Source organism: Zingiber officinale, chromosome 7B (genome assembly GCF_018446385.1).
Source record: "Zingiber officinale cultivar Zhangliang chromosome 7B, Zo_v1.1, whole genome shotgun sequence".
NCBI lineage: Eukaryota > Viridiplantae > Streptophyta > Magnoliopsida > Zingiberales > Zingiberaceae > Zingiber > Zingiber officinale.
The window spans coordinates 91,688,335-91,709,416 of record NC_055999.1 but is presented as its reverse complement, the minus strand read 5'-3'; the positions used below and the strand labels follow the sequence as shown (position 1 = coordinate 91,709,416).

Sequence of the window (21,082 nt, the reverse complement as noted above, 5' to 3'; positions counted from 1 at the left end):
TTTTAAACATTTTTCAGAAATATTCTTATATTGAGAAAAATTTTCTTTCATAAAATTTTTACTTAGAAAAATTCTCAGAAAATATTTCTTCCTAAGTTAAAATTTTTCTTTTAAAATCTTCTTAACTAAAGCTTTACTTAGAAATTGTTTAACTTTGAATAATTTTTACTGAAAATTATTTCTTAAGAAATTCTCTAACTTAGAAGTTATTCAACTTAGAATTTTTTAAGAAAATTAGAAATTTTTTTAACCTTAGACTTTTTCGGAACCCCATTTTTTGTGATCAAAGGGGGAGAAGGAAAAGTATAAGTTTAGGGGGAGGTAGACCAAAATTTTAATTTTCTATCTTTTTACACTTTATTGCAAAAATAGTCAGTTTATTTTTTTATGTCTATTTACCCTAACTTAACTTGGGTTACTCACATCAAAAAAAGGGAGATTGTTGGAACCCTAAGGTTGTTTTGGTGCGATCAACAAGTTAAGTTAGGTCCTGTGTGTTTTTAACCTCATGTCTAAGTGTGCAAGAGCTTAGGAGAACAGGTAGTCGAGCGGAAGACGCAGCTAGCGAAAAGGACGGCACGTGGTGCGTCCGAGGGATGAGACGCTGCGGAAGAGTACACCGGCGGACGAGAAGGAAGCGTGCGGTGGTTCCGAGGGACGAGAAGCCGGAGCGGAAGACTGCTCGAGGAGAAAGAGACGCAGCTAGCGAATAGGTCGGCATGGGGTGCGACCGAGGGACGAAGATTGCGGATGAGTACGCTGGCGAAAAAGAAGGAAGCACGCGGTGATTCTGAGGGACAAGAAGCTAGAGCGGAAGCCTACTTGAGAAGACCGGAAGTTGGGTTCGGGTGAGCCCTATTCCGGATGGCAGAGATCACCCAAGCGAGCGAAAGACTCGGTCTGAGGCAAATGGAGCCGGAGCAGAAAACCCGGGCTGGAAAAAGTCAACGGGGTTGACTTTTCCCTCCGGGCGCCCGGAGTTGACTTTTTGACCAGAACGCGTCAATTGCGATCTGAACGTTGGGGGATAAAGTTTTATCCCCCCAGGGTGCCCCGACCAATGCTATAAATACAACATTGGTCCAGAAGCTTTTCAATAATTCCAAGCAATTCATTTCGGACACTTGTGCACTAATTTTTAGAGTTAAGCTTCTGTTTTTTGTATGTCAACGCTGTAAGAGGCTTCTCCACCTAGATGAGATTTGTTAGTACGTTTTTCATCCGTCTTGGATTAACAACCTCCCCGGTTGTAACCAAGTAAATTATGAGTCTCGTCCTTTCTGTTTTATTTACTTACTCTTTACATGCAAGTGTTAGTTTAAGAAGTCAAGAAGGGTTGTGCTTTTTGTTTTTGCAGGCTATTCAACCCCCCTTCTAGCCGGCCTCCGTGATCCAACAAGTGGTATCAGAGCCAGGATGCCTCAGAAGGATTAACCACCGACTGAAGCAACAAAACGATGGTCGGAGCTAACATCTACCCACCAGCATTTGAGGGGGAGTTTGCTTTATGGAAGCAACGAATTGAGGTATATCTTAACACAGATTTTGATATTTTATTAATAATGAAATTTGGTTATGAAGCACCAAAGACATCGAATGGAGCAGAAATCGAAAACTGCCTCTGGACCAAAAAACAGCGTGATGCTTTTACATCAAATGGAAAGGTAGAATTTCACCTTCTAAGAGTAATACCATATGAAGATCTCGACAGAGTTGGTGACTACCAAAGTGCAAAAGAACTTTGGGAAAAGTTCTTACAGCTTTATGAAAAACCACTTGAAGTCGAATCCAACTCCTCGATGGACACCGAGCCGCCGATAGAAGAGTCCAAGATCGAGGAAATTGCCAAAACATCGATCATAGCTGAAGACCCACCTAAAGACAAATAAAGTTCATCCGAGATGAGCATCGATGACAGGAGAGAGTCTTCGGAAGAAAACAACTCAACAGGGGGAGCATCAGACAATAAAATTGTAAAGGTAAGAAAGGTATGTTCTTAACCTCCTAAAGCACTCTTTAAAATTATGATGAATTTAGATAAAGAAGATGCAAAGTCTAAGTTAACTTTGAATACATGTTGCCCAGAAAATCTTAAAAAATTGAAAGTTGGAAATGTTAAATTAAAATATAAAATAAATTTGATAGAAAAAGACAATGCATGCTTAACATTGTCTGCTTCAAATCTGAAAAATTGTGATTTGAGAAATTATAATAAACTAAAATGGAAATTTAAATATCACAATATAAAATTTAGAGAATTTGATTTCAATTAAAATATTAAAGTTAGCGCTTTCAGCGAGTAAATTAAATATTAAATTTCTTTATGAGGCTTTGTCTAATGACGTGGTTGTTGCTCCAATAACCAAGAAGACCTAGTGTCTCGCCACTACCTGGAAGCTAAAATATTGAAATAAAATATTTAATTAACTTTCTGGTAAAGCATTAAAATTTGAATAATGCTTTAAAAAGTTGTTTTAAACCTTTTTCAGGAATATTCTTATGTTGAGAAAAAATTCTTTCATAAAATTTTTACTTAGAAAAATTCTAAAAAAATATTTCTGCCTAAGTTAAAAATTTTCTTTTAAAATCTTCTTAACTAAAGTTTTACTTAGAAATTGTTTAACTTAGAATAATTTTTGCTGAAAATTATTGCTTAAGAAATTCTCTAACTTAGAAGTTATTCAACTTAGAATTTTTTAAGAAAGTTAGAAATTTTTTTAACCTTAGATTTTTTTGGAACCCTATTTTTCTGTGATCAAAGGGGGATAAGGAAAAGTATAAGTCTAGGGGGAAGTAGACTAAAATTTAAATTTTCTATCTTTTTACACTTTATTGCAAAAATAGTTAGTTTATTTTTTTATATCTATTTACCCTAACTTAACTTGGGTTGCTCACAGCAGAAAGGAGGAGATTCTTGGAACCCCAAGGTTGTTTTGTTGTGATCAACAAGTTAAGTTAGGTCCTATGTATTTTTAACCTCGTGTCTAAGTGTGCAGGAGCTTAGGAGCATAGGTAGTTGAGCGGAAGATGCAGCTAGCGAGAAGGACAACATGTGGTGCATCCGAGGGACGAGGCGCTGTAGAAGAGTACACCGGCGAACGAGAAGGAAGCGTGCGGTGGTTCCGAGGGACGAGAAGTTGGAGCGGAAGACTGCTCGAGGAGCAAGAGACGCAACTAGCGAGAAGGTCGGCACGGGGTGCGATCGAGGGATGAAGACTGCAGATGAGTACGCTGGCGGACGAGAAGAAAGAACGTGGCGATTCCGAGGGACGAGAAGCCGTAGCGGAAGCCTGCTCGAGAAGACCGGAAGTTGGGTTCGGGTGAGCCCTATTCCGGATGGCAGAGATCACCCAAGTGAGCGGAAGACTCGGTCTGAGGCAAACGGAGCTAGAGCAGAAGACCCGGGCTAGAAAAAGTCAACGGGGTTGACTTTTCCCTCCGGGGCGCTTGGACCCCTCCGGGGCGCCCGGAACCCTTCCGAGCGCCCGGAGTTGACTTTTTGACCAGAACGCGTCAATCACGATCTGAACATTGGGGGATAAAGTTTTATCCCCCTTGGGCGCCCGAAACCCCTTCGAGGCGTCCCGACCAAGGCTATAAATATAGCCTTGGTCCAGAAGCTTTTCAACAATTCCAAGCAATTCATTTTAGACACTTGTGCGCTACTTTTTAGAGTTAAGCTTCTATTTTTTGTACGTCAACGATGTAAGAGACTTCTCCGCCTAGAGGAGATTTGTTAGTACGCTTTTCATCTTCCTTGGATTAACAACCTTCCCGATTGTAACCAAGTAAATTGTGAGCCTCGTCCTTTCTGTTTTATTTACTTACTCTTTACATGAAAGTGTTAGTTTAAGAAGTCGAGAAGGGTTGTGTTTTTTGTTTTTGCAAGCTATTCAACCCCCCTTCTAGTCGGCCGCCGCGATCCAACGATTTATATATATATATATATATATAACTAAAAATATTGCATATATATTATAAATTTTAATACCTAGATAGTCTGCATGAGCAAATGATGATCATCAATGACAATAGGTCTGGACTCCTGAAACATATAGTAACACAAAATTTAAATATTAATATAGTAAATTATCAAACCATAATAAATATATTCTGCATAAGTTATGGATGATAAAAAATTTTAAGTTATGGTTGAACAAACCTAAAAAAACTAATGATCATGATTTGATGGATCCTGAGTCTCCTGTGGTGACGAGGGAAAATAACCTACGAATGCTCGCATCTGAGCCATCAGAGCATCATGATCCTATTTTCGCTTCCGATCATCCTCAGCTCGCTACCGCTCAACCGCCATCCACTCATTCATCTTCTGATCCATTGAGGCAACTTGAGTACGCAGTTCTTGATTTTCCCATCTTAAAGACTGCATCTCAGTAGAAGAAGAGAAGAGGAACCATCACGACTCCTAGGAGTCCTTAAACGATCAAATACGACCTTGGCTTGGGAGCCAAGGCCGTAGAGGGTGGAGTGTTTTGTCCGTCCGCAGACAACATCATAATAAATATCATTTAGTGCCTCGGTGGATAGAGACTGTGACTCCCCCCACCCTCTGCTGGTGGTTGAGATACTTGAGTCACTCTATCTGTAATTTGATCCTGTGTGAAAAAATATAATATATATGAATATTATTCAATTTACTAATAATTACAAAAGTTAATAATCATAGAAAGTTAAATGTAATAAAGTATATAATCTTACGTGTATGACCTTTGATCTGAGATCGACAAATGTATCATCCTTCTTCTTGTGGGTCTTAAGAAAGACCTCCATACAAGTAGACTAGCGGGCTAATTCATATTCCTGCATACACAAATAATTTGGGACAAAATTATATAAATTTAATAATAAATACAAAATTAGTTTATTTAACTTTAAATTAAACTCACCAAATCCATGACATGCTCAACAATGGATCTGGATCCTGACGTATGTCAAACAGTTCCAGTGCTCGGACCACCTATCTCTGTATTTCTATTTGTTCTAGCCTTTTCTGCATTTTCTTGCCACCTCTCTGCAGCCCAAGTGGCCGTCCATGCAGTCCATACCACCTCGGAAACATACATCGGTCTTGTGCCCTTCTTTCTGATGTAGTACATCATGTCTCTATACAGTTTGGCACAATAGCTATTCCATGTGGCTATAAATTGTTCTTGTTGGCCTTCTTCCCATGTATATCTTTTCTGCAATTATAAGTTGAACATTTAGTATATGAAAGGACAAATATAACATGTAATAGCAAATATATTAAATTACTAACTACAAATTCATTATAGTAAAACGTCTTCATGTCTCCACGTAGTACCAGAAGCGCACACCCTTTCTTTAAATTTTCCGGTGATGTAAGATGAAATCTGGTGGCAATCAGGACAAATCTGTAAGAAAAAATATGCATGACATCAATACTAATAAAAAAAAAATACTTATGTGTCTCCAACAACTCTAATAACCTTATAGCCACGGGGTGCTATTGGTTACTGCTCAGCCATAATAATATCTACAAAATAATATTACAGCACAATATATATATATATATACACACACACACACACTAAAGTTTACAAACATGCATGACATCAATACAAAACAATATGCAAACATAACTTAATTAATGGACAATAATGCTAACGGTGTGTTTGGTTTACGCATGTTCCATTTTCATTTTCTAGAAAACGCGCATTTTCTAAAAAAGTCATTTTCTATTTTTTTTAGAAAATGCTATCTATTTTTTTAGAAAATAGATATGAAAAATACAAACCAAACACACCCTAATATTCTATCATTTTTAACATCTGACTAAACAACAATAACGGTTTCTAAGTCCTCATCGCTAGACTCTGTTAGTACAACTTCATCCTCACTGTTAGACATCTCTCCATCATTTATCTCCTCGTAAGTAACATTAACATCTACAAGTAATTGAGATGTAGATTGGAGTTGTGCATCAACTGAATGTCTCATCACTTCGTCATTTTGAAATGCATCATGGGTCTGAGCAATAATGGTGTTCGATATTTCTATTGTCGAGCGAGGCTTCGATTGGCAAACAGACAACCATTCACTAGGTCATCTTCTCTTCGTAGGGTATTCAAGATAGACAATCTGACCCGCTTGTACTCTGAAAATAAAATGTTCAAACTTATTGAACCTTTTGTTTGCATTAACCTCAACTAAATGATAATGTGCATGTATTCTGGTACCTGTTCTTGGGGTAGGATCGTACCATGAACATTTGAATAACACACACCTTTTTATAGATAATGCAGGATATTCAACTTCTATGATTTCCTCAAATCTACCATAGTAATCAAACTGAGTGTTATTGTTGTCCATAGATCCTTTAACGCAAACACCAGAATTATAGGTTAATCTCCGTGAATCTCGTTATGCCGCGTGAAATTTGAGCCCATTCACATAATAATCAGAGTAGATCTTTATTTTACGGAGGTGTCCTGATGCAAGATTCATTATCTTATCATCTGCCACATTTGATATTCTACGATCTATAACCTATAAAATTAGTAGACATTAGGACACTTCATAATACACATGAACTTAAAGATTTGAAAAAATCTCCAACTTACATATATTTCAAACCATAATACAAATGTGGCCGCTCAACCTACACACCGACAGCTGACAAAGAATCCAACCACGTGCTGCTGGCCGCTATTGGAGCCATAAGACCCACTAGCCGCGAGCTGGCGGAGGCCACCACAGCCGCGGGTTGGCGGCCGCCGCATCCTCAGGCTGGCGGCCGTCGCATCCTCAGGTTGGCGGTCGCCGCATTCGCGGGCTGGCGGGGGCAGCCACCACATCCGAGGGCTGGCGGTCGCCGCAGCCGCAGGTTGGCGGTCGCCGTAGCCGCAGGCTGGCGGTCGCCGCAGCCGCAGGCTGGCGGTCGCCGCAGCCGCAGGCTGGCGGTCGCCGCAGCCTCCAGCGTCGGCCTGGCGACAGCCATATCCTCCAGCCGCGGCCTAGCGGCCGCCACAGCCGCCAGCTGCGTGCTAGCGGCCGGTCTTTGGCGACGTCGGGAGAAGCATGAAAGGGGGAGAAAGAGGAGGCGTACCGAATCATCGGAGATCTGGCTCGGAGGAGAGGCTAGAGATCGGGATTGGAGGGGACGAGAGGAACTGCGCGCTTGAAAGGGAAAGGAAAGGGCTCGCGTGCCCTAAAAATGGGTTTACCGACGGAATTAATATTCCGTCAGTGTTTACTGACGGAATATTAATTCCGTCGGTAAACACTGACGAATTAACACTGACGGAATATTAATTCCGTCGGTAAACACTGACGAAATATTAATTCCGTCGGTAATTCCATGAGTATTACTATTTTTTCTTGTAATGTATTAAGTCTTTGTAAACTTGATGCACATGTATCAAAAATATAAGTAAATTTAACTTAAATAATTTGTCACACATAAAAAATACTCAAAAGGAATGTGATCAAACACCACCACTTAAAAATAAGATTGTACCAATAATCTCTTCAAACTACTTAGGAGCCCTAACAATCTTTTCATTTTTTGACAGCTAATAATCCATTTAAGTTTATATATATATTTATATATAAACAAGCAATTAATAGTTACGAAGGAATTAAAATATTGAAAAGATAATACAAAACATATTTATAAACTTTCTATTTGATTCTAATCAACTCATTGGCTGTTCCAATTGACTTAAAATCTATCGCAGTTAATTGGATGCTGTAATTTTTAGTAAATCCATTTTTAAAATTTACAAAAATCATAAAATGCAAAAAATTATGAAAATGTTCACATATTTATTTCAATCAAAATTAACATAGAAAAAAAAATGTAAAATGTTAGTATAATTTTTATTTTGCATAAAATTAAAAAGAGCTAAAATAATATCACATGCATAAATATATATTCTTAGTCAATACCTTGATTTAACAACAAGCATACTAATAAAATGTGTTTTAAAAGTAAATTAAATAGTGTTCAAACACGACCTATTATTGTTGAAGATCAGTGACAATATACACTGGGACAAGGACACATAGGAGAGGATTTTTAGAAAGATAGACTGCAATTAACAAACAGCACTCTAGGTGATCTATGGACAATTTATTTTCACTTTGGATTAACCTTACAAGAACTTGCCACTTCACAATTAACCTTACTCCACCACATTCTACAATTAAAACTGATTCAAGTTCAATCACACAAACTAACCGCACCTCAACTCACACACAACAAGTTGCTTGTAACTCAATCAAGCCACTCTCACGGACGGGCATAGTTGATACCTGCATATGAAATTGCTGCATTGTAACTCAATGAAGCCCAACTCAGCTCAACTACAGTTCGAACAATTGAATAGTATTAAGCCCAACCCATAATCCATTATCAAATTTCCCATTCAACATTCAGGTAACTGGTAGAATTCTATCACCGTAGATGCAATCAATCTAGACAAACATTCTACAAAAATCATTTCAGTTCTTTAAATCTCATTAGTTTATGCTCTCAATTTTTTTTTAATGATGATTGGTCTAAAACATGATCATGGCTAAATATCAGGTGCATCAACCCAGGGAATTAAATCTCGGGTGGCATATGATTTGGAGTTGGAGAATATAAGTTCATGAATTATCTAAGCTTAGAGGACGACGTCACTCCAATCTGTGTAATGTCATTAGCATCAATACAACTGCTTACTGTGTTTTTTTTAACACCTCAAACAAGGAAAAGAAAGGTCAAAACCATCTGCATGGAATAAGAATATATAACAAAAAATTGCGAGGACCAAATAAGGCAATCCAATCCTTCATTCAGGAGCAAATCCACCATGAGTATGAGAAGATTTGACAAATAGTTTCCTTCAGTCTTAAAGCATCTCTGCATGGAACATATGATATTGATCAAGACAATTTAGCTTACATTTCAGATTAAGTTTTTGAGCGCACATAATCTTAAGATAATGCTTAAATAACTATACTCTTCATGATTCAGAAGTAAGCCATCCAGGACTGATGACAAAGCTCTTTTCCATAGCCGACAGAAATCCCTCTTTTCTTCAGCCAAAACAACATTGGTTTCTCCAGAGGAAACATAAGAAACAACCTATACAGAGCTTGTCTTACAGCTAGAATTTGGCACTATTTTTCAAGTGCAACTAAAAGTCAAGCTATTCATTCAAGATCTCTTCTAGAGGATCCGGACTTTCTGTAACATTCGTCGAGGTAATTGATGATGAACCTAAAGGTTTAGAGGGTACACTATTTATGCCCATAACCTCCAGTGCAGCTTTCTCCTTAGCTTTCTTGGCTCTCTCTAATACTTCTTCCTGTATCAGTTACACTGGATTAAAAACTTTTGGATATGTAGAAAATAGGGATCCAGATGAACCACACTAAGTGATGAACTGAAGTAAGCAAACATGACCTTGAATAAGCGTAATGTTCAGAAACTCTAAATGAAAATAACCAATTCAACCATTTAATATGTTAGACAACACCAATGCCGTGAAAACAGAAAACAAAATAATTATCACATAGATTGAAAGTGAGAAAATACAAGTTCAGATAATACTAATAGTATCCAACAACCATCAGATAATACTAATAGTATCCAACAACCATCCCAGTCATCTTTAATTCTGCATTTAAAAAAAAACACATTGCTGCCAGAAATCTCCACTTCTAACTTATCTTTATCAAACACTGAAACCTCATTTCATTTGTTCAGTACTTGAGAAATTTGTTAAAAAATTCATTGATGAAAGCAGAAACTATATTTTTCACTCCAATCTTGACCAAGATCTGACCATCACTTAGTTGGCCTTCTTATGCTACTGCTCACGGATCCATCTCTCTGACAGACCTCAGCTTGGGTTCCAAGTAGATAAGGTCTATTTCAACTGCACCCCTTTCAGTTGGCCTCTCCTGACAAATTGAAACTCTTGGTAATCTATTTTGCAAACTCAGGACTTTCACTCTCTTAGCAATTGCAAAATGCAACTCAAGCTTAAAATGCATGCTTTTTGGTTTGGACACTTGTTAGTTGGTCTTTTGATAAAAACCCAGTTCCTGAACCTTCTTGCTCCAATCTTCATGTTCATGTGTTAAAAGAAAAAAAAAAAAAAAAAATCTGCCTGTTCATGTCCAAAATCTGGACATTGACAGTACTTGAAGTTAGCTGAATGTCACTAGGCGTATTCCCTTGGGGGTCTCATTGCTCTCTGCAATGCTGCTCAGGGGAAAGCATCATAGCCCTTCTTGGAGACTAGCAGTGATTAAAATTTTGAGCCATGCCGGTTGGCCTGGTTCATTTCACTGCAGACCGGCATATGATATGTAATCGACAATATGCGCGCAGAACTTATGTCGGCCTTCGCAACTACGTCGCAAGATGCTTCCTTCATCAGCGTCTCTTACACAAAACTCCGACTTCTCTGAATAGTTTATCACATCGAGCTCCTTATAGAGAGATCATATGAGTTCTGAATCTTCCCTTTGTTGCATAGCGAGAAGCTCTGCACTCGCTACCCCATGTCATAAGTAGCAATGCAAGAGGTTCTGCCACCCGAGCTCCTCTACGTTGATCCCTCCTCTCCTGTATGGCGAAATCCTAGCTTCCTCCTCCAGTGCCGACTCACATGTCCCGACTCATATTTTTCCTACACATGATTGTAATTTGCAACTCATGTTTCTTCCGCAACAATGGCGTCTCTCCGCTCCAAGTAAGCTTCCTCGCCTACTCTTCTTCCTCTGGTTTTGTCTTCTTCCTGTTGGGCACTCCTGATCCTGATACCAAGTATGATTTGTATTTCTGTAAGGTGTCTGAGACCATCAATCATGCTTGGCTTTTTTCTTTGTTTCAATTTACTATTGTGAAATAGCGCTCAAACATCCACTCAATATGAGGAATTTGTTGCATAGATGGGTTGACATGCCTACTCTGTTGACGAGTCCATTTTTGACTACTCATCAGTCATGTATACCTTCAGTGGCCTGGCAAGTTGAGGTCTGAGCCCTCTAGGAACTGGATTTGATCACCTTAGTCTTCTTGGCTGAACCAGTGGCTGATGAGTTATGCATCATCTATTATCTGCATCATCTGGATTCAAGCTGAAACAGTTTGCTCTGTTTGCAGAGTGTAGATTTTGGGTTCCATAATTATTTCATGCTGATTGCTTGTAGTCGTAACTGTAACTGTTTTCAGAAGCAGTTATACCCCATCTTGATTCATTTACTAAGTGAACTCATGTTCGCTCTCTTTTATCAAAATAAATAAATTTAGAGATGAATCTTAATTTGAGCAAACCTTTCCCTTGCTTAAAAGAAGACAAAACAGGGGAAAAAAACAACATTGCAGAACGGAACAAATTTCCTTTTTTGTCCTAAAAAGAATAATAAATGAGATTTAGCCAAAATAACATTTACCATGCTTTTTGGATCATTATTGTGTAGATCATTTTTTCCATGAGTTTTTTTAACTATTCACACGTCTAAAGTTTACCACGGTAGTGAAGCAAACCATAGATGTTACGACTAGTAACTATACTTAAAATTAAATGGAATCTAACAAAGTTTAAAATTTCAATCCCTGGAGTTTTAGTTTGTCGATATAGTTTGGATACTTTTTAAATATAAAATATATTAATTAAAAAATATTTTTATTAATATTTGATTATTATAGATGTTTCCTATTAGGTTATATTTTAGATGTTGAATATTAAGTGCAAGTTTTAATATTATCTCATGAGATCGTAATGAAGATTCTCTTCAATTTCAAGTTTTATTGCAGAGGCATTAAGTCCAAGAACTTGCATTTACAATGGTAATGAAGATTGTTCTTCAATTTCAAATTTTGTTGCAAAGGCATTAAGTTGGAGACATTGCATTTGGTCATGAAGATTGATCTTTGATTTCAACATCTTCAGATATTTTTCTTTACAACAAGGATATTTCTTGAGAGTTGTAAGTAAATTCTACTTTAAGAAGGTGTGCAACCTTCCCAAGTTTTTAATGATAAATTTTGCTTCAAGATATTTTTTTAACATCTATGATGTTAGGACCATGACATAGAGCTAGAGCTAGAGCTAGAGGGGGGCAAATAGCGACTATAATTTACAAGTGATGATTATATACGCTTGTTATTGAACTAGCAAGGTCCAACATGATTAGCATGGTGGTAATACAACGATAATACAATCAACACTTATCAGAAACACTGACATGTTTATTTAACGTGGTTCGATAGTCCTCAAGTTCCCACTCCACGACTTATGATCCATCAATGAATCACTCCCAGAAAGCCGCCATTGTTTTTCTCCTTTTTAGTCAACTACCAAAGGTGAAAAAGTCTCTTACAAACACAAGAATTATAATGGAATACAAAGATGAAGGCTTTTAGAAGATACAAGACTTCTAATAGGTTTAACCAACAATGTTTCGCCAACTTTAAAGCCTCCATCCACTCCTCTTTTTATAACCTTCAAAACCCTATTGTAAGTCTGCCGCGTAATGACTAGTCTGAACTATCAATCAACTAATCCATTAGAATCCAACCATTTGTCACACAAAACTGCTCTAACTGCTTTTCACCTTGGTAATCAATAGACTAACAACTTATCATATTAGCTAGTAAACTCATCCACAAATAGAAATATTATGTTCATTGGCTTCTCGAACCTAGTCAACTAGTCAATTGACTGGTTGACTAATATCCATCATGAATCAATTGCTCAAACAACAACTCTAAAACACTTTGGGGTATCAGGTTTCTTAGGCACCAGTCAACAGGTCACTCAACCCTCATAGATCACTACAATATTACCCTTTGCAACTTGACTTTGCCCTCGCCCATCTATTATAAATTTATAGTCACTCAGATGTGCACAAACCCTCGACTCCCTCACATGTCATCCTTCACCTCTTTGCCTACATAATCCATCTCAGTTAGTTGTCATCTTTACTGCCTCAATACTCCTTATCCTATGTTTCCTCAGTCTACCTCATGCAATCTTCTTTGATCACTTACGGGCCTCAAGCCATTATGATGCCAATCTAGCCACACCACATCACACCAAGCCAGTACTACAAAGCTACTTCAACACTACCTTAGTGTTCCAGGTCTTGTGGTCCCTCAAATGTCTCATACCATCCTTCTTCGATGTCTAAGCCATTAATTGTGTCACCTTGGCCACATCAAGCTAACATACACTCACCTCATCAAGACACAAGGTATTTAAGCTCTATATGTGTTCTTCCACGTCCTTACATACTCAAGCACACACATCAACTAAACCAGACAAGACCTAACTTAAACTTGTGATTACTCGTCATGCATAAAAGATGCACAAAAATCAAGTAATAATAAGGTCTTGGATTGTACCATCGAAGAAGTAAAAGTTGAAATAGTTGCAACAAAATTCAATAATCTAGGGGAGCTCTTGAGTAAAGCATGAAATTGCTTATATTCTGGAGAGTTAATGGTGATTGTCGTGGCTACTAGAGTGCAATCATGGTGGCTTCATTAACAACTTTAGTTGCGGGTGGTCACCCAAACTTATCCCAGTAATGATGGTTCGTTGGTGCATCCACAGTCTACACAAGGATGGCATAAATCATGTCCATGGCCACATCCTTGACCTTGTCTGGTTGTGTTGGATCATATCTACGAGTGGAGAACATGTGGATGTGGTGGTACATGTAAGCATTGCATGAAGGATTGATGACAAGGCATTTGACAATGATGATCAGTAGCATTGACAAGTAACTGTGACTAAATTGCATTGAGGGAATCATCTAGACTAGAAAGGCCTTTTGCTACTTGAAATTCTTCATGTTCGACCTTGAAATCTTAGAATTTGGAGATATTAAATGATTTATGACTAAATCATCCCACGTACCATGTATTGCTAAATGATCATCTTATTTTAAATTGAAAGTAACTTCAAATACTTGTATGAGAGACATTTTTCTGATGAAAATACATTTGTCTTTTGTCAATGACTATCTTGTGTTTCTTACAAAGTAGAAAGATTATGAACAAAGTAATTGTGAATTGGATACTACTATAAAAGCAAACATGAACTTCAAATACTCAATCCGATGGGAGATGGTTAGAATTGTTGAACTTAATGTTTATTCCTACAACAGATTAAAAGATTTTTTTTTCTTTGATCTTACTTATTTTTTTTTTGTAGTTTTCTGATTTTTTAATTAATTTTGATGCAAATCACTTCTTTGAAGACAAAGAAAAGTGGAGACACAAGATGGGCAGGTGATGACTTAGGTAGCAGCTGAGAGTAAGGGGGGCAGACATTGAGGAGGCTAGGTTAGCCATAACTTCGTGGGCTGCAATTGGATACAAGGGGAAACAAACCATGACAAGGTCGAAGACCTGAGTGACAGTAGTGGTATTGTAAGGTCATCTCCACCATGCACATTGGTGCAGGAATCTCTATAGGGGATCACCAGGTAGCAATGAAGTCAGGCTTATAGAAGGGCCAAGGTGAAACGTCAAAGCCTTGTCACTTCTTCGACAGAGAAGACAAAAAAAAGAGGGCACAAACTTGGAAATGGAGGGGGAAAAGTGTATGAGGCAAGTTGGCTTTCATGCCAAGATGAGAGAAAAATCTCTTTATTACATCACAAAGAGAATACAACTTATGTGTTTATAGAAATCAAATACCCAACTATCCTAAGCTGAATATCTAGGTAAATTAAGAATGAGTAACATGAAAAAAGTCTTAAACTAAGCAATATTGAAAAAGATTATTCTTTCTAATAGACTGATTAGTCATTTTTACTGATAACATCAATTAATTTTATTTTAATATAATTTAATTGTTAATCATATATGGCAAACATACCACACATGCCCTATGTTGTAGGCCATCCACTAGCTTACAAAAACATTGATATTTTTTATTTCTAATTTATAAGCAACAGTTTATGTTACATATTTCAAATTATTATTATTCTTTACACCTTTATAATAGATAATCGATTAAAAATAACAATTACATTATATGCTTTCTTTACCTTTACCTTTGCCTTTAAACAATTAAACAAAGCTGCAAATTGTTTTGTTATTTTTCTCTCTTCTTCAAGTTTTCCCAAATTTTGTTTCAGGCGTCAACATAAGGATCTCCATGCGTGTGTGTATATATCTCTTTTCCAAAGTAAAAGGAGCTAAATGCAAAGACAATATTAGAATATCTTTTGTTAGATATAGAATTTTTATCATATTTAAATTTTTGCATTTTAAATTTAAGAGAAAAAATAGATACCCTCTCTCATTTTTCCTGTCCCTCTTATTTTGTTGTGTGTGATCACACGATCTCCATTGTTCTCACCTAAGCAACTATCACCATCAATGCTGAGAGATATTGCCACCTCTTACCACCTCTCCTCATATTTTTTTTATTCTTCCTCATTTTCTTCCTTCTCTTGGCGCTTACGTTAGCAGAAGCTACTGGTGCTGCTCGAGCACAGGCTGCCACTATTTCTCCTTTTTTTTTTTTCTTTTCTCCTTTTCCTCCTTGTTTCCTTTTGCCTGATGCCCCACCACTAGCAATGGCCTACACTCCTTAGTGTTGCTACAGCCAACTCCTCCCTTTTCCCCTCTTTTTCTCTTCTTCCCCATGCTTTGGGAGAAGCCACCATCCACCATGTGATGCCTAGCATTGATGGCATTATTGCAACCTGGCCTTGCCCTAGTACACCAACTTCAGTCAATTTACAAGTAAGAATTCAATAATCAATTTGCTTGTTAGCATTAGAAAATGGCTACCTATGTTAGACTAATCATAACTTGTTATTTTGGTTTGATTGCCTTGGGGGTTTTATATTATTGGAACACCTATGTTATTCCATCGATCGAGAAGAATTTGTGAGGTAAACATCTAAGTTTACTATATTGTTGTTTAAGGTTGGTGTATTTTATTTAGGATGGGAAATAATAGTTAGGTGTTAGTAGCACTTGGTTTTTGTAACTTAGATTGTATTGACTTAGCTAGATCAAGATTGGATTCTAATAAAAAGTTTTCTATTATTATTGAATTTGGTTTTTAAGTTTTTCTAAATTGTGTTTATACTTGTACTTGTAGTTACTCATTTGAGGTGGCACATTAACTTGAAGATCCTCAAATCCCTACTTGGTGTATATATGTAGGTAAATATATTCTCGGACTCATTTACATACTTCTTATACATAAATTAAATGTGTAAAAATAGATTATATATATGCTAGTATAACTATTTTGGAATGCGGTTAAGAAAATATTAAATTAGCAAAATGAATTTCAGAAGAATTACAAACGTATTAGGGGCAAATACCTTTTCTTTTGTGCATATACATGGGTGATGACGTAGGAATTAACATGGGAAGGACTTGTTTTCAAAGTTCAATGATTGATTCATATTTGTGACTCATTTCCTTTTCGTACTACTCATTGATTTATATGTTCATATTCGTGCACCTTTTTTTATTGTACACCCCTTAATTGAAGACTATATGATAATATATAATCAAATTAGCACAATCTTCATTAAAAAGGTGATTTACATTAGTCCCTCAAACTAACCAATAAGATATAAACCAAAATAGAATAGTTGTGGTGTAAAGACCTAAAGTCAAACAACTAGTATTATAAATGAAGAAAAATTACTTAGGAGTATAAACTTTGATCCTACCTTTTTATTAAAGGATATGATTACCCACTTGGAGATGTGGTAGCGTGTTGTCATCTATAGTCACTATTTATTTGAACGATAGCACTATATAGGAGCAAAAAGGTGATATCGCATACCCCAAGCGGCCCAGTATCGCCGGCCCCACGGGTACGATAGAACTATATAGTTGTATATCATAGTTGACGTCTTCCACCCATTGATGATATGATATTATTTATTCTGTGAGGATTTGAATCTAGTGATTAACCTCTTAATAAGATTTACCAGTGATGATTAGAAAGTGATAATTAAAAGTAAATCAATTTGTAACAAAAGATAGTGTTAAATAAGAGAAATAATTGATAAATTAATTGGTGATAAATAAGCAAGAAATTAATAATAAAATTGAGTTTATATTAAAATAAAGACCCCGAAATGGGAAAGATAAAGTTGTAATACAAATTATGACTTAAATGATATCTTGAACTTTTAATCAAAACTAAATTGATACATATATTTCTTATACCCACTTACTAATTTGTGTTTACAGACTATTTTTCCTTGGCCTTTAGTATTGCAACTAAAGGTTGATTTTGAGGATTGAGTTGGTTTCAACAATTGTATAGTGTGTAGAGATCCCAATGTGTTGAATACATGATTTAGTTTACTTGGTACCGTTCATTCTCTCCATTTGACATTTTAATATTTTATATTCTTGTTGTATATATTTATAAATTGAACAACTCTTGTTTATCTTAAGTTATTTATTGCTATTATAGTTTTGATTGCCATTTCATACACTGTCATCAAGTGGAATGGCACCCTGGTTGATCACATATTTTTAAGACTTCAATAATAACAGTTTGTAAATAAATCTTTTAAATAACTTCCAAGATGATAGTAATCATTTTCGTCTAGCATATATTAGATTTCATGACAATTTCCCCGTAACATGATAAAAACAAATTCACAGCAGAATTAAGCAGAAAATGTAATAAAATCATTGTAAAAAGGTAACATTTTCATATTGGTCATGTATTAACCTGAAAGTCTTGAACTTCTTTTTGTTGCTCAGCTTGCCATTGACCAACCATACTAAGGATTTCTCCTACAGTAGACTCTATTCTTTCATTTACAGCCTCTGCAAAAGCTTTGCCCAAGAAAAATGCATCCAGAACTACTTTACTATCATTATCACCTAAGAGAAATAAAGATCATTGGTCAGATTTAACATATTGTGATATAGTTGTAATGTCACTGCAGGGATAACGAATATTGAAGAGATTAAAGAACAAAAATTATGGCCCCCATCACCAGTTGGCGAAGTATGACGTAAAATACAAAAATATCACAAACAAGATTACAATAACTTGGTTCTTTTACGTCCTTATTTTGCACAAGACAATGATTTTAAATATTGGACAACACAATGATCAGCTTTTTGAAAATCTACTCGACCATCATTTTTTTCTGAGCGACTGATTTTTTTAATCTATAATACAATACCTGGGTAACAATTACGGATATTTGATTTACTGCAGATTCACGGTATGGGAAATATTACTTTAGAGAAAGGAAACAAAATATTGTTATTAATCAAAGAGAATAAAAAATCAAGTAATCTACAAAAGAAAGAGAGAAAGAGGGAAAGAAAGAAAGGGATTTGGATATGGGGAAGGTTCACCTGAACCAGAAGTGGGTGTCCTGTCGCCGCTGCTGCTGTTGCAGATTACTCTTCCTCTACTGGGAGATGCAGTGATGCTTTTGGCAATTGGCGGCGTAAGGAGGTGGTGTGGAGATCGGGCGGATGGCCAGCAGAAGAAGCTGGGGAAGCGGCCGAAGCCAGTGGCTAGAGGAGGCGAAGGCGCCGTCATGTCTCTCTGACCTCGGCTAGATCCCCGACCAAAGTCCCTACCGAGGCGTGATGGAAGGAATACTTTACATAATGTTTATAATCTTACCCAACCTTATTACCCAAAGATACCCGGGGCAATGCGTGGTCATTTTGAGCAAATGATCATACGCTGTGCCAGGAGCCCCACACGACTGACCACAGACATTTTGAACCATACGTGGATGTGAGTCATGTCATGCATCGTCGGCTTAATGGTAACTTTGGTCGAGCAAACATTCAAATCGACCCCGGCCAATAAAATAATGTAAAAGAACAAACCCTCCTATTGGAAATTGCGCATACAAGGCTCGCTCATTGTATCAAAAATGCCCTCCAAAATTATCAAATTGATTAACCAAAAATCTTAATAAGGTAATTCATTAAAATTGGCAATAAGTTAATTCTGTATGTAATTAACAGGTGCAACACTCCCCGCGGGAGGGGGTGTCTATGAAAATCATATACATTATCTATCAAGAGACAATTGCATGTTTTATTTAAAATTGATTATTGAAAAATTAACAAATAAATGTTTGTAGTTAAAAATTAATTATAAAAGGAAAAACGGTTGGATTGTGAAAGAAAAGAGAGAGCGAGCGGAGTGAATCTCGTTCGTTTCGAAATGTTTTCATTCTTTGTCTTATAAAATCAAATCAAAGTGCAGCAGGAGTAAAAAATAATAGACACATATACATGTTCGATTTACTTAGTTTGTAGTTCGACCAACTACTACTTTAAGTTTCACGATCCTCAATCGCTTTCGATAGATAATCTAATTAATATAGTTCTTTCAGAGGAATTTTTTTTGTATAATTATGAATACAATGGAATTATAAGTATAATAAAGAAAGATTACCAAGAATAATAATTATGAAGATCAAGCTTAGTTGTTGGAGAGTTTTTCGGAGCCTAAGTACTTGCACTTGCACAAAGAGTAGCAGCAGGAGTATAATGAATGAAAGGTCAAAGAATTTTACTCGGCCCGGTGCTCAAGGCCTTCTTTTATAGGTATCATTAGGTCGATTGAAAAACTATTAAGTTGACGGATCCTTTCAGTCGATTTATCCATCTATCGATCGACTGAATTCTGTGCCTTCCTTTTATGTAATGATTTGAATTGTTTGATCGTGTGATTTTCATTGTTTGGTCGATTGATCAAGCTTAACAGTTGACTGATTCTCTAGTTTCCATTCTAGGGAGGATTCGATATGATCATCCGTAATTCCGTTTATGGTTCGGTCAACTAATCCTGCAGTTTACCAAGTTTGCGAGTTTTGAATTGTTCTACCATATCGTTTGTTCGGTCGACCGAACATTAGTCAACCTAGAATTGCATTTTATCTGCAAAACAGAGTTAGCACAGATATATAATAATAATGATCCTTTAAAACATAGTTAAATAGACATATCAAAATATAAGTAAGACAGTATGGACGGTCCTAATCTCAACTTAGAAATCTTCGTCGATTTCTTTAATTGGATTAGCGCCTTAAGTTTGTCCCTTACCAGGACACGACCTCACTGTACTCTCTCTAGTAGGTTACCCCAACTCATTTATCAAAGATTGGATCCTCCAGACCTATTTGGACTTCCGTTCAAAATTGGATCGGCTGCTAGAACTACCACTTGACTCGATGTTGGGTCCTCTAGACCTATCAAGTTCACTTGCCAGATGTTAGATTCACTTGACCCATCTGGACTACCTATCCGGTTCTACAATCTGTTGAGACTTCGCTTGCCTAGTATCGGGTCCAACTGAACTACTAGAGTTTTCCGAGTTGAGTATCCTGCATACTAAATTAATTCATCAAATAATAACAAGACTTAACTTGAACATTTGACAATATTAAAAGATAAATTCGATTAGAACATCTACAGTGGGAGCTCCTAACGTGGATGCTATGAAGGAGCTGCCTCCCATAATAGGAGGGAGCTCTTTCGTTGATTTCTAGAAAGTGACTCCTAATTCGAGTTACTTTTTCATATTTTTTTATTTCTGTTTAAATAAATAAAAATATTAAAATATTAAAAGAAAGTTAGGTAACATTATTTAGTTGTTAATTTGTAAATTTAAATTTTATAAAAATTTAATTATATATAATTTAAAATATAAAAGAGACGAAGAGAAATATATATAATGAGAAATATATAAGTAAATAGTTATTTATTTCCTAATTATTAGAGAATAATTATTATTAGAAAATAGTTATTTGTTTACTAGTTATTAGAGAATAATTATTATTAGGAAATACTTATTGTTTTCCTAATTTATGTATTTTCTTATTTTTACTTGTAATGGTATTTATATGTTATCATTAATAATATGTGTGAATTTTATCATCAATATGATATAGAGCGTTAAACTTAACAGCATTCTTTTTTAAATTTTTTTTCTTTCTTTTTCTCCTCTCTTCCGTGTTTCTTTTTCTCACGGTTCCAAAAAAAAACTTAGCTTTCTTCTCCTTTCTTTGCCGCTGACGCCAACGGGATTCGCCGCTGTCGCATCTTTTCTAC

At 36.4% G+C, this 21,082-nt stretch overlaps 1 protein-coding gene across 1 annotated transcript; it reads right to left on the bottom strand.

Annotated features, from left to right (window-relative positions):
* Positions 1 to 8,842: 8,842 nt before the first annotated feature.
* LOC122006252 (uncharacterized protein At4g13200, chloroplastic-like) lies at positions 8,843 to 18,624 on the bottom strand. The gene is made up of 3 exons (XM_042561680.1): positions 18,359 to 18,624; positions 17,718 to 17,872; positions 8,843 to 9,335 (listed from the first exon to the last, which is right to left on the bottom strand). Exons 1-3 carry the CDS (start codon positions 18,546 to 18,548, stop codon positions 9,177 to 9,179), a joined length of 504 nt encoding a protein of 167 aa, XP_042417614.1. The 5' UTR covers positions 18,549 to 18,624; the 3' UTR covers positions 8,843 to 9,176.
* Between the last annotated feature and the right edge of the window lie 2,458 nt (positions 18,625 to 21,082).

Excerpts from the sequence above, each read along its gene's own strand:
- LOC122006252 (XM_042561680.1), bottom strand. The coding sequence starts at position 18,548 with ATGACGGCGCCTTCGCCTCCTCTAGCCACTGGCTTCGGCCGCTTCCCC. Across the intron at positions 17,873-18,358 it reads GACACCCACTTCTGGTTCAG|GTGATAATGATAGTAAAGTA; the intron begins GTGAACCTTCCC and ends TATTTCTCTTAG. Across the intron at positions 9,336-17,717 it reads AAGAAGTTCAAGACTTTCAG|GAAGAAGTATTAGAGAGAGC; the intron begins GTTAATACATGA and ends TAACTGATACAG.